At 33.0% G+C, this 13,888-nt stretch overlaps 1 protein-coding gene across 2 annotated transcripts in view; it reads left to right on the top strand.

Moving 5' to 3' along the window:
* ATF7IP2 (activating transcription factor 7 interacting protein 2) overlaps positions 1–13,888 on the top strand; it is a 55,434-nt gene that overhangs the window by 1,180 nt on the left and 40,366 nt on the right. For both annotated transcript variants that reach the window (XM_082645647.1, XM_082645648.1), the window contains exons 2-3: positions 10,853–11,712; positions 12,960–13,084. In XM_082645647.1, the coding sequence (XP_082501773.1) occupies positions 10,863–11,712; positions 12,960–13,084 (975 nt within the window). In that variant the 5' untranslated portion in view covers positions 10,853–10,862. The remainder of the gene's footprint in view (positions 1–10,852; positions 11,713–12,959; positions 13,085–13,888) is intronic.

Raw genomic sequence — 13,888 nt, 5'->3', positions numbered from 1 at the left:
TCTTTTCATTATGATTTTGTCATATATTGTAGCCAGTAAATGGCGACATAACTATTTGCAAAACAAATGGGGAAGAACATTCAAGATAAAAATAATTTATATCACAGGAAAGCTATTGAAAATACAAAAATGAAGCATCTGGCTGAAGGACTGATTACACTGAGTTCAGCTCTTGTGAAGTATGTCTTCTTAGTTTGTTCATCCTTCAATACATTTTTGGAAATGTTGAGTCTGACCGTAATCAAATTAATCTACTTAACTCTCAGTCTTATCTGCAGATTTGTACAGACTACATCCTAAGATTGACTTCTGCCTCAACAGAAATGCATGAACAGTGTCTTAATGGAAATGATTTGCGTCTTTTCAGAATTGGTGTATCTAGGTACATCTTGAATTTTCAGCTGTTTATCTTATTGACGCTTGTACTTCACCTCAACCTTCAATTCTGCTGTATTTCCTAGCTACTTAATATCTTGAATTCTGGTATGAAAATATTGCATGATCCCTGCATCTTTGCCTGTGCAAATCATATAGTTCTCTTATAGTGGGTGTGTACAGATGTATTTCATTTGATATCACATTTTAAATAATATATTGGATACTTGTTAAAAATAAAAATAAACTCTGATTTTAAATGCACAAGAGTACTAGTTCTCATTAAGTTGAGTGAGATTATATTAAAATACAAAGAAACATATTCTTCTATCTTATTTTGTCTCATATCCTTACATCGTTTAAATACTTATTCTGTTCTCTAAAGCTAATGCATTACTATAGACTCAGGTAACTTTGTATCCCTTTTTTATCTTTACCAATCTAAGTAGGACAGAAAGATTGTAGTCAGGTAATATCTAGAGGGAAGTAAACATAACTGTTTGGGTAGGGGAGATAATTGGATATAATGTGAATTTTTGAACTTCTGATTAAATTTCTAGGGATATAAGGGGCGTTTGTATACAGATCTTATTAAATTTAACCATTAATTATATACAGGCACTATATGTATCTAAGAAATGTGGTATCATTAGTATACCTTTGAGGTTCTGCTGTGTATAGTGCTGCTGATATGAAATAGCTTATGGTAAAGCTATGGCAAAAGTTGCTGAGGCCTGTTCTGGTACTCTTTATTAAGGAAAAAATAACCCTGGGTGGCTTTCCAGAGGTTCATTTTTATAAGTTGAGTATTCATTTAAGCAGCATTTAATAAAACTTCTACATGAAAAGCATCTCACTGAGGATATAAAAGTAAGACAAGTCTCTGCCCACAAATATCATGACTAAAATATAAATTCCTAATGGGAAATTCAGATAAGGAAGTAGTTTTCTTGGGGGAAGGCTTTCTCTGAAGAGATGATCTTTAAATGTGACCTTGAGGGAGTGGAGAATAGGGAAAATGTTGGTATATGACCATTCTGATGAATTTGAAAAAAAAGTGAAGGATAGGTTTATAGGAAATTCGGAGATAAAATTTGATAGCTTCAGGAAAAAGGAAATATAAAAAAGATAATGCAGTTGTGATTCTCTGGTTATGTATTTGCTTGTAACAACTCAAGTATTGATTTAATTACAAATGTGATGAAAAGGTGTATAGGGTATAGAAAAGAGCTAAATCCTCATCTGTATGTATAGGACCTTGATAGTGGCTAAAATTTGTAATTCAAGAAATACTACTGTGAGTGTATTTTAAAATACTGAGATTAAAAAAAAACAAGTTAGTTAAAAATGATTGTTACTAGGCATTGAGTGTTGGCAAGCAACTACTTTATTTCACTGTGAGCATTTTATGCTTCTTAATTTTATACCACTACATCGATAAAAATTTTTTAACTAAAAGCAAAATTCTACTAGCACTTAGAAGATGCTAATGCTGCTGGTCCATGGACCACACTTAGAGTAGTAAGGATTAGTTCATGCTCATTATAAGATTGTCACCTGGCACAAGTTGGTCATGTTTTGTTCTTTTGTTGACCACTATATATCCCTTAAAGGTAACCTTGTTACTTCCTAATATCTGATTTGTAAAAAAAAAAAAAAAAAAAGATCCTGGGTTTAAATACTGGCTCTGAACTGTGTTTTCTTTGAACAAGTTATACAGCCTAGCTTAGATTTGTTTTGGTGTAAATGTAAAATATAACAGGAATTGTGCTTTATTTAGTATTGATATTTATAATGTATTAAGGTAATATCTCAGCAACAAGCATCACTAGAGATAGAGACATTTTGTAATGAGAAAAACCAGTCCACCAGGAATAGAGAAAATAAACTCAATCAGTATGTACCCATGGCTTCAAACTATATACTGTAAGGGGGGAGAGACAGTGATTCAGTTAAAAGAAATAGACAAATCATAGTGGAATAGACAAGTTGTGGAATCATAGTGGATCACTCTGAACACACTCCTGTTTTAATAGCTGGAAGATTATAAAGAACACAGCTAAGAAATTTGAACTAGTTGGCGTCGACATAGAGTAACACTGTACCCAACAGTGTTGGAATATAGGTTTTGCTCAAATACACGTGGAGCTTTTGAAAAAATTGGCTGTGAAACTAGCCTCAACAGATAATACAGGATGGAAATTATTCAGAGGATATTCTCTGATTACAGTGGAATTAAATTAAGCTAACCTTCAACAACAAAACTGCAACTTGGAAATCTGCAATTGCCTGGAAATAAATGTATTTCTAAATAATGCACAGATCATAGAAGGAATTACAATGGAAATTAGAAAGTATTTTGGACCAAGTAATAATCAAGAGGGCTTATCAGAATTTGTGAGACTTGACAAAGACAGGACTTAGAGGAAATCTTGTAGCTTTAACTGCAAAAAAAAAAACAAAAAAGGGACTGAAAGTTAAAGATTTGAGTTTTATCTCAAGCTGGAACAAAAATCAAGCCTGAAGAAAATTGAATCATAAAACTAACAGGAAATGGTGAAATAGAACACTGCATACAATAGAGAGTCAGGAAAGTCAGAGTGTCAGTGCTTTGACAGTATTGATTAAATGGATAAATTTCTAGTAAGAGTGACCAAGAGAAAGCAAAACAAAACATGTCAGTAATATCAAGAATAAAAAGAGACATCACTACAGATCCTGCATATATTACAAATGTAATTAGAGAATATTATGAAGAACTTTATAAACTTGAAATTCTGTTAAATTTTGAAATTTTGTGTGAAAAAAACAAAATTAACAGAAAAGTAAAATATAATGATTCCTGTATCTATTTTTAAAAATTCAATCATAATTGAAAACCTTTATCACTAAGTTAACTCCAAGCCCAGATGGCATTATGATGAATTATTTCTAACATTTAAGGAAGGAGTAATACTGTTTGCAAACAAAAACTCTTCAGAGAATGGAAAAAGACTTTCCAGTTTTTTATATGAAGCCAGAATAACCCTGATTTCAAAACCTGATAAAGGAAAAGAATGACTCATCTTTCTCATAACATTGATACAAAGTCCTAAACAAAATGTTAGCAAGTTGAATACAGAAACATGAAGCAAAAAAAATGGGCATATTATGACTGACTGAGGTTTCTTTCAGAAATAAGCTAGGTTTAATATTTTAAGAGATCAACCAATATGATAGAAGTTAATTGAAAAAATGAGATTATATTATCATCTAAATATATGAAAAGGATAAAATTGAAAATGCATTAATGATAAAAATCTGGGAATAGAAGGGTATTTTATTAATCTAATATAGAGCATTGGTAAAATGTATAGCAAGAATCATACTTAGTGGTGTTAGTGAAACCCCACACCCCTTTCAAGATTGGTAATGAGTGAAGGATACCTGCTAACAGCATACCCATTCATAGCATACTGGAGCTTCTAACTAGTGCAATAAGAAAAATAAATAAGGCTTAGCAAGAAAATTATGACACTACATAGAAAGTTCAAAAGAACTTACTTGGTTTAATAAGTGAATTTAATGAATTAGTTGGAGATACAATCAATAAAAAAGCACTGATTGTATTTCTATATGATACCAGGCAGAAAAATGAAATTTTAAAGTGATGCCACATAGAAAGTATTAAAAAATGAATACCTATGTCAGTAATGGAATAGAGGAACAAAAGACATGAAACATATAAAACAAAGTAAAATGGTAGCCAGAAATCCAGCTATATCAATATTAATGTCAAGTGTGAATGGATTAAACAATCCAGTCAAATACCAGATTGTCAGACCAGAGGAAAAATAGCATCCAACTATATGCTGTCTGTAGGAGACACACGAAGATTGAAAGACACAATTATGTTGAAAGTAAAAGCATAGAAAAAATCATGTGAATAGCAACTATAAGAAAACTGGAGTGGCTATACTAATTTCAGACAAAATAGACTTTTAAAATAAATATTAGAGGTAAAGAGGGACATTTTGTAATAAAAGGTGCAGTCCCTTAGGAAGTTATAACAATTACAAGCATGCCACTAACTAGCACCAAAATATATGAAGCAAATATTGATGAGAATTGAACAGAGAAATAGAAAATTTCAACATTAAGAGTTGGAGACTTCAATACAACACTTTCATAATGGAAAACTAGGTGAAAGATCAATTAGAAAAGACTTGAATAACACTGTAAATCAACTAGACCTAAGAAGCATCTTTTGAACACTCAACCAAACAAAAGCAGATTATATTCTTCTTAAATGTACATAGAAAGATTTCCAAAATAGACATTATGCTAGGCCATAAAACAAACCTCAACACATTTTAAAGGACTGAAACCACAACAGAATACATTCTCTGACCACAGTGGAATGAAATTAGAACATAAGAAGAAGAAATTTGAGAAATTCACAGCTATGTGGAAATTAAACAACACACTCCTAAATAATGAGTGAGTCAAAGAAGAAATGAGGGAAGTTAGAAAATACTTTAACATTAATGGAAATGAAGACATAACATACAAAACATTTTGGGTGCAATTAAAGCTTTTCTTAGGAAATTTGTTGTGATAAATGCCTATATTTAAAAAGAGGACTTCAAATCAATAAACTGACTTTTAATCTTAATGCAGAAAGAGGAAACTAAACCTAAGCAGAATGAAGGAAATGATTAATAAAATCAAGAAAGAAAAAAATAAAATTAATAAAATCAAAAGTTGTTTTTCAAAAAGATCAACAAAATTGACAAACCTTTACCTAGAGTGACCATGAAAAAGACTCAAATTACTGAAATTTGGAATGAAAGGGTGCATTACTACTGATCTTGCAGAAGTTAAAAAGATAATAAGAGACTCCTATAGAACAATTCACTTATATACTGATCAGTTTTATAGATGAACTAGACAAATTTTTTTTTTTTGCGGTACACGGGCCTCTCACTGTTGTGGCCTCTCCCTGTTGTGGCCTCTCCCGTTGCAGAGCACAGGCTCCAGACGTGCAGGCTCAGTGGCCATGGCTCACGGGCCTAGCCGCTCCGTGTTACGTGGGATCTTCCCAGACCAGGGCACGAACCCATGTCCCCTGCATCGGCAGGCGGACTCTCAACCACTGCGCCACCAGGGAAGCCCTAGACAAATTCTTAACAAGACCAAAATGAACAAAACCGACTCAGGAAGAAATAGAAAATCTGAAAAGCAAGTAAAGAGATTGAATTAGAACACAAAGAAAAACTCAGATGTTTTTTATTGTTGAATTCTACCAAACGTGTAAAAATACCAATTTCTCACAAATTCTTCTGAGAAATAGAAGAGGAAGGCACACTGCCCTGATCATTCTGTGAGGCCAGTATTATCCTGGTAACAAAATCAAAGACACTGTAAGAAAATGACAGAACAAGAATATAGGTGCAAAAATTGTCAACAAAATACTAGCAGGTTGAATCCAGCAACGTCATGACCATGTAGGATTATCCCAGGAATGCAAGGTTGGTTTCACATCCAAAAATATATTAATGAATGTACCATATCAATAGAATAGAGAACAAAGCCATATGGTCACGTTAATGCTGAAAAGGCATATTCTGACAAAAATCCAAGGTTCCTTCATGGTAAAAAAAAACCAAAAAAATCAAAGAAGTAGGGTTAGTTGGGAAATTTTTTTTAACCTGATAAAAGGCACCTGTGAAAAATCTGCAGTTAACATCATGCATAATGATGAAAGGTTTTCCTCCTAAATAGGGAGCAAGACAAGTATGTCCACTCTTGCCACTTCTAGTCTACATTGTACAGGAGGTTGTAGTCAGGACAATTAGGCAAGAAAATAGAATAGATTGGAAAGGAAGAAATAAAACTATTGACAAATGACATGATCTTGTATGGAGGAAATCCTAAGGAATCTGCAAAAAACTATTCTGATATGAGAATAAGATCAGTAGAGTTGCAGGATACAAGATAAATATACAAAATTCTATTGTATTTCCATGTACTTGCAGTGAAAATTTTTGAAGTTTCATTAACAATAGTATCAAAAAGAAGTGTAAAACTTTAACTCTGAAAAGTAAACATTATTGAAAGAAATTAAATGTCTAAATAAATGGAAAGACATCCCACGTTCATGGATCAGAACACTTGATAGAATGAAGGTAATTGCTCCCTAAGTTGATCTAAAGATTCAACACAATCCCTATTGAAGTCCCAGCTTGCTTCTTTGCAGAAATTGTTAATCTGGTCCTAAAATTCATATAGATATTCCGAGAACTCAGAATAGCCAAAACAGTCTTGAACATTGAGGACTCACACATCCTGAATTCAAAACTTACTAGAAAGCTATAGTAATCAAGACAGTGTAGTACAGGCATAAGGACATACCTATATATCAGTGGGATAAAATTGAGAATCCAGAAATAAACCTTCACGTTTATGTAGGCAATTGGTATTTGATGAGAGAAACAAAACAATGGGGGAGAAGGAATGCCTTTTCAAAAGGTGCTGGAACAGCTCTATGTCCACATGCAAAAGAATAAATGTGGACCTTCTCCCTCACTTTATTATTAACACACATAAAAATTAACTCCAAATGTATCCAAGAGGTAAAACAATAAAATTTTTAAACAGAGATAAATCTTCATGACCTTGGATTAGGCAGTGATTTTTTTTTTTTTTTTTTTTTTTAGATATGACACCAAAAGCACAAGCAACAAAAGAAAAAGTAAACTGGGCTTTATCAAAATTTAAAACTTTAGTTTCTCAAAGTATACCATCAAGAAATTGAAAAGACACCCACAAAATGTGAGGAAAAGTTTGGAAATCATGTCTATAGGGACTTAGATCTGGAATATATAAAGATCTCTTACAAGTCAACCATGTAAAGTCAGATAACCTAATTTTGAAGTGGACAGATTATCTGAATAGTCATGTCTCCAAAAACAATATACCAGTGGCCAATAAGCTCATGAAGTGATGCTCATCATCATTAGCCATAAGGGCAGTGCAAATTAAAATGACAGTGAAGTCATCACTCACACCAAGTTGCAATACGAAAACAGACAGATGATAGTGAATATCGATGGATGAAGAGGTGCTAAAATTGGATCCTTCATACTTTCCTGGTGTGAATGTAAATTGGTCCAGACCCTTTGGAAAACAGTCTGTTTCTTAGAAGGTTAAATGTAGAGTTACTGTATGATCAGCAATTTCATCCTTGGGCATATACCCAAGAGAAATGAAAACCTGTTCACACGAAAATTTATACGTGAATGTTCATAGCATTATTCATAATAGCCAAATCTGGTTCTTTAGCAAGATGTGAATATCCAAAGTTATTCTTGAAAGTACAGTTTACCTTTGAACAACATGAGTTTGAACTATGCAGATCCACTTATGTGGGTATTTTTCAATAGTAAATATTATAGTACTACATGATCTGCAGTTGTTGAATCTGCTGATGGAGAATTGTGGATATGAAAGCATCATAACCACATATGTGAAAGGCCAACTGTAAGTTATATGTGGATTTTCAAGTGCACAAAGAGTTGAACCCCAACCCCTGTGTTGTTCAAGGATCAACTGTGTGTGTGTGTATGTGTGTGTGAATATAATGTAAGAGTAAAGTAAAACCTGGGATATAAAGTTCTAAATTCAGTGAAAAATCTCTTGACCTCAGTGGTTAATGAAATGTTAGCTGAAAAATGCTTTTAGGGAATGTTTAAATATACTAGGCTCCACAGAATTGTAAAGCATTTTTAGACCTTAAAAAATAGGACATTTTCATACTAAAATGACATGGAGATAAACATAAATAACAAAATGTAAAACATAACAAGTTATAAAAATCAGAGGGCATAAAACCAAATGTAAACTAAAGCTTTAATGTGTTATTTACAATAAATGTAATTGGATTAAATTCTATTAAAAGACATTCATTAGTTTAAAATATTTTCAATAGGTTTTATAAGAGACATCTAAAAAAAGTTGGTGGGATGGACAACAGTATATTCAGCATGAGTTACATCACCAGATAAAATAGAATAAAAGGGACAGATTAGATTATGTTTTTACAGTTTAAAATTAATAGGATGCTTTCAAACAATTACAGGCATACCTTGTTTCATTGCGCTTCTCTTTATCGTGCTTCGCAGATAGTGTGTTTTTTACAGATTGAAGGGTTGTGGCAACCCTGTGTTGAGCAAGTCTGTGGGCAGCATTTATCTAACAGCCTATGCTCATTTGTGTCTCTGTCACATTTTGGTAATTCTTACAATATTTCAAAACTTTTCATTATTATATTGCTTTGGTGATCTGTGATCAGTGGTCTTTGACGTTCCTATTGGAATTGTTTTGGCATTTTTTGGACAATAAATTATTTTCAAATTAAGGTATGTACATTGTTTTTTTAGTCTATTGTACACTACACTACAGCATAAATAGCTTGTATATGCCCTGGGAAACCAAAAAATTCATGTGACTCACTTTATTGCAATATTTGCAGTGTCTGGAACCTAACCTTCAGTATCTCCTAGGTATTCCAGTATACATCTGAGGGAAAGCAAAATTAGATCCCTTCCTATAACTATATCCTAAAATCTAGATGGATTGAGGATGTAAATTATAAATGGCAAATCTTTAAGACTTGAGAAAATGTAGATGACCTGTCTTTCTGACCTTGTGCTGCAGGACAGTACCATGATTCCAAAGACCTCTGTGAAATGTGGCTTATTTGCAGCAAAGGATTCAAGCCTAAATGTCAGGATGGTGATGCCAGTGATCCCCCAATTAGACTGAGTTGTTGCTTTTTATGCTCCCAGTAATAAATTTCACTCACTCTCACTACAACATGTAAACTATTTCTTCACCTTTTAGGCAGTTACCAGTACAGTTGACCCTTGGAATTATTCTCTTTTTTTAAAATTTCTTTTATTTCTATAGCTCTTTTTTTTCAGACTTCATTTTTTTTGAGAGTAGTTTTAGACTCAGCAAAATTAAGAAGAAGATACAGAGATTTATCATATATCCCCTGACCCCCACATGCATAACCTCTCCCATTATGAATATCCCCCACCAGAGCGGTATATTTGTTATAATTGATGAATCTATGGATCATTCTCTTCTTGATCTTGATTCTGGTTAAATGGGTGTATTCAGTTTGTGAAAATTCTTTTAACTGAACACATGATATGTGCACTTTTCTGTAGGTACTTCAGTAAAACGTTTGAAAAAAAATCCAAAAAATTAAAAAATTAAAAATTGATCAACCTTGCTAGAGAAAAGATTTGGTTTGTCTTTGGGGAATATTACAAATATCATATTCATGAAAAGGCTATCAAATATGTAGTCATATAGGGAAAATAGAGTTCTATCTTGTATCAGGCCCTTAATGAAAATGTGCTATTTTTCTGGATTTCCTGATTTTTATGTATACATGACAGGTTTTGGCAATTTGAGTTTGTGATATTTTTTCTTCTTCTAAATAAATATTCACTTAGCCTTCAGGTCTAACAAATTCTGGAACTGTTGCTGGTCAAATGAAACAGTGAATGAAAAAAATACAGTAAATGAAAACTTCGAGTAAGAAAATACATAAGGATAAATCAAATTATTCAGGTAGCTTTGACTGGGTTATTTGCACCTTACAATGTCTTAGATTCTGTCTTCGAGTTTAATAAGTGCTCTATAGTTTGTTAGGTAACTGGTCTATCATGTATTATATAATTTTTTTTTTTTTTTTTTTTTTACTTATGCCTTTAACTGCCTTGTAATTTGGCAGTTTTCCTTTCTTTTAAACCATTTACTTACCTATGGTTCAGATCAGGCTTGATGTGGATACTGAGAGATAAACACTGAAATATTTTTCCCTGCTATGTAGTAGATTTTTCTTAAATTAACAGAAATAATTCAGAATTAAGGATGTATTGAAACCTAACTTGGCTTTCTTATTTGAACTAGCATCACATTGTGTATTTTAGTGCTCATTTCATACTGATGATTGTTGAGAATTACTCGTGCAGTACCATTAATTTGGAAATTTGAACATTAGGAAAGCTTTAGAAAGGTGCCACGGTATGTAGAAAATGGAACATTCCACACAAAACATTGTTTTTTGTTTTTATGAAGAAATTCAACTTAATCTTTAGATTATCTAAAGTATGGCCTACTTGGATTATTTAAATCAGAACTTAATGGTTATAGTAGTGAGGCGATATAACAAAAAGTGGCCAGATAAATTATCAGACTTAGTTTCAAATAGAGGCCTACTGACAATATAAATTCTGACTTTATATAGAGTTATAGAACAAAATTAAAATTATCAATGACAGATGAAAATGGGTATATTTTTCAATAAAAATAATTATCTAAATCTGGAAAGATTAGTCTCAGCATTATTTTAATATTGTAAGTAAATGTTAACTTTTGTCTGCTAGAGATATTCATTTAAATATGGTATCTTAAATTCTAGGATATGAAAGATGGGAAGTCCAGATAGAAGTAAACGGAAGATTTTAAAAGCGAGAAAAACAATGCCTACAAGTTGCCGGAAGCAAGCAGAGATCCTGAATAAGTCAAAGAAGGTTGAAGCACTAAAAACAGCAGCAATTGGGAATAACGTGTCAAGTAGTAATCAGAATTCAAGTACTGATGTCATAAGTAGCAAATGTAGATATTCTGAAAATGATGCTTCCTCTTTGGACTCTATAAAAAATTCAGTATGTGCACCAAAAAGTAAAGTATTTTCTCAGAATTTAATAAAACCACTAGAAATTGTTGATTCCAAAACAAGATTAGAATACACTGAAGAACAAGTTGTGTACCCTTATGAAAAGCCAAGTAAAACACTAGAATCTCCCAGGAAACTGTTTACTAAACAAGACGCAAAAGATTCACGAAACACTTCTGAAAACCATTTTGAATGTCAGGCAAGTGTAACACGATCCGTTTTTGAACATGAAGAGGATTGTAATCTGAAATCCATTTGCTGTCCATCCAGTGTATTGAGTGGTGTAGTTCAGATGTCAAAGTCTACAATAACCAATACCTTGGATGATAAGAGAATTGACAAGGTAGTTTCCTATTTAGAAACAAACTCCAATTCTGAGTTACGTGATAAAAGACAAAATAACACTTTAATTTTAAATTCAGATATCCCTTTTGTGCCTGTTGATAAAATACCTAAGTTGGTAAATTCAGTCATTTCTAGTAACTGTGCTGCTGACATTTTGAAAAGTGAAGAATCCTGTAGAACCTGTCATTCCAGCATTTTAAGTTGTGAAAGTACAGATGCAAAGTGGCTGTCCTCATTTGACACTGATAGGAATAACAGTAAGTGCATACTTATGTATCTCTTGGAGAAGTTAAAATAGTTACTTTGCTTTGGGCAGTTTCATAATCTCAAACAGTAGAGTACACATAGACAGGAAAACAGTAAATGATAATTATTTCAGAGTATCTTATTTCTGAACCATTCTTGGTGGGGAGAGGGAATGGTATCCTCTATGTCCAAAGGGAAGTAAATTCTGGCAAAGAAGGAATCAATCACTTTCCTTTGAAAGTACAACAAAATCAAAAGATGGTTTATAGAAATTGCTTGGTTTATTTCATTTACACCTTTTCTTTTTTTTTTTTTTTTTTTTGCGGTATCGGGCCTCTCACTGCTGTGGCCTCTCCCGTTGCGGAACACAGGCTCTGGATGCGCAGGCCCAGCGGCCATGGCTCACGGGCCCAGCCGCTCCACGGCATGTGGGATCCTCCCGGACCAGGGCACGAACCCGTGTCCCCTGCATCAGCAGGCGGACTCTCAACCACTGTGCCACCAGGGAAGCCCACACCTTTTCTTTTTTTTTTTGAAGTTTTATTAAATTAATAAGGAGGCTAGTTGAAAGAGAGAGTGGGTTTTTTAAATAGTTGAACCCATTTCTTTCCATAGAATTGGCCTGTATATCACATGCCAAGTGTAAGTGGATAGATAATAAGAATACATACAGGTTTGTGTGTAGAGTGAGAAACACATCAAATAATTAACCAATGAAGTTCTAGGGTTATAAAGTTATTAAAATAGCATAAGTAAATTTCATTAAAAGGGTGTTTTTGTAGGTTAATGAAATATAAGAAAAACTTGATTTACTAGGATAAGTTGTATTTGTTGTGTATGCTACAGAGTGATCATTTAACAAGGTGAGTTTTAAATTGCTTAAAAATAATAGTAGGATCACCTATTAAAAATATGTAGGACTGCCTAAGTAACTCTAAAAATAATGTAAGACCAGCAAGTAAATAACTGTAAACTGAAGATCAAATGCTGTAATTTATTGTTTTTGTTAGTATTAAATAAGTATTAAATGTGTATTAAATACGGTGGAAGGAAAGTATATCTGAGACCAGGACTAAGATATTCTTTTTTTTTAAGGATTAGTTTGTCAGAATTTTTTATACAATTACATTTTCTAAAAAATGCTGCTGTGGTCACATTTTAGTTTTTTAATTTGCTTAGGGGTCCCTAAATTAGAGAATTCCCCTGTTTCCTTCATTAGAAGGAATATTTTTCTCTCTCATCTTTCCGTCTCCCCAAGGCCATAATCAAAAGAAGAGGACGTTTTCAGAAAACAAAGAAAATGTTAAGCGTGTGAAAACTTCAGAGCAAATTAATGAAAATATTCCTCTAGCTCTGGGAAAGCAAACAACATTTCTGGAACAGGTAAAATATTGGGCTTAAATATTTGCTTCAGAAACTTTTACTTTTGATTAGTAAAAAATGGTAAAAGTTAATTGATCTAAACAATGAGTACAGATAACTTTCATGATGCAGGGCAGGTATATGAAAACTGAATTATTAGCAGGTGGAGGTATTAGGGAAAAATAATTGTTTACATCACCAAAACATCTCTAGATCCTTCAAAATGATCCTATGCAGAGTAACCTACAGAATCATTTGAAGGTAGAGTGCTGTGGTAGAAAGAGAATGGGCTTTTTAGTCAATATTATGCTCAAATTCAAGTCAGACACTACATGACCTTGAGCTTTGTGAACAATTCTGTCTCTTTTGTACTGGTCATGGGGTTCTTGATCTGCAGCTATAGCTGTTTATTATCACAATTGACCACTACTTCATAGACCCAGGCAACCCGGAAGTTCATTACAAAGTCCTGCTACATTCAGGTTTACTTGCCCTAATTTCCAAGAAATTAGGGAAAGGTTTACTTACCCTAATTTACACAGATATGGTGCATTATCTGATGTTTTGCTTTTATAGCATCATTAAGTGTCCTTTTCTTTTTGCCCCATTTCATCTCATCATTGTACTACAGTTTCCATTAATGTCTGATCAACTCTGAGTTGAAGTGTATAATGAGCTTCAATTTTAGTAGGTCCTGTATCAGGACTTGTTTTGATGATCATGTTTTGCTATTTTATTACCACTGAAATGCCACAACTAAAAGTCATTATGTGATTGATTGTCTGTCGTCAGCTATAATGGACCAAAAAATGTCCCAATCCAAAC

Source organism: Mesoplodon mirus, assembly GCF_964341445.2.
Source record: "Mesoplodon mirus genome assembly, chromosome: 15".
Taxonomy (NCBI): domain Eukaryota; kingdom Metazoa; phylum Chordata; class Mammalia; order Artiodactyla; family Ziphiidae; genus Mesoplodon; species Mesoplodon mirus.
Note: the sequence above shows the minus strand (reverse complement) of the source record. Positions and strands in the feature narration are given on the sequence as shown.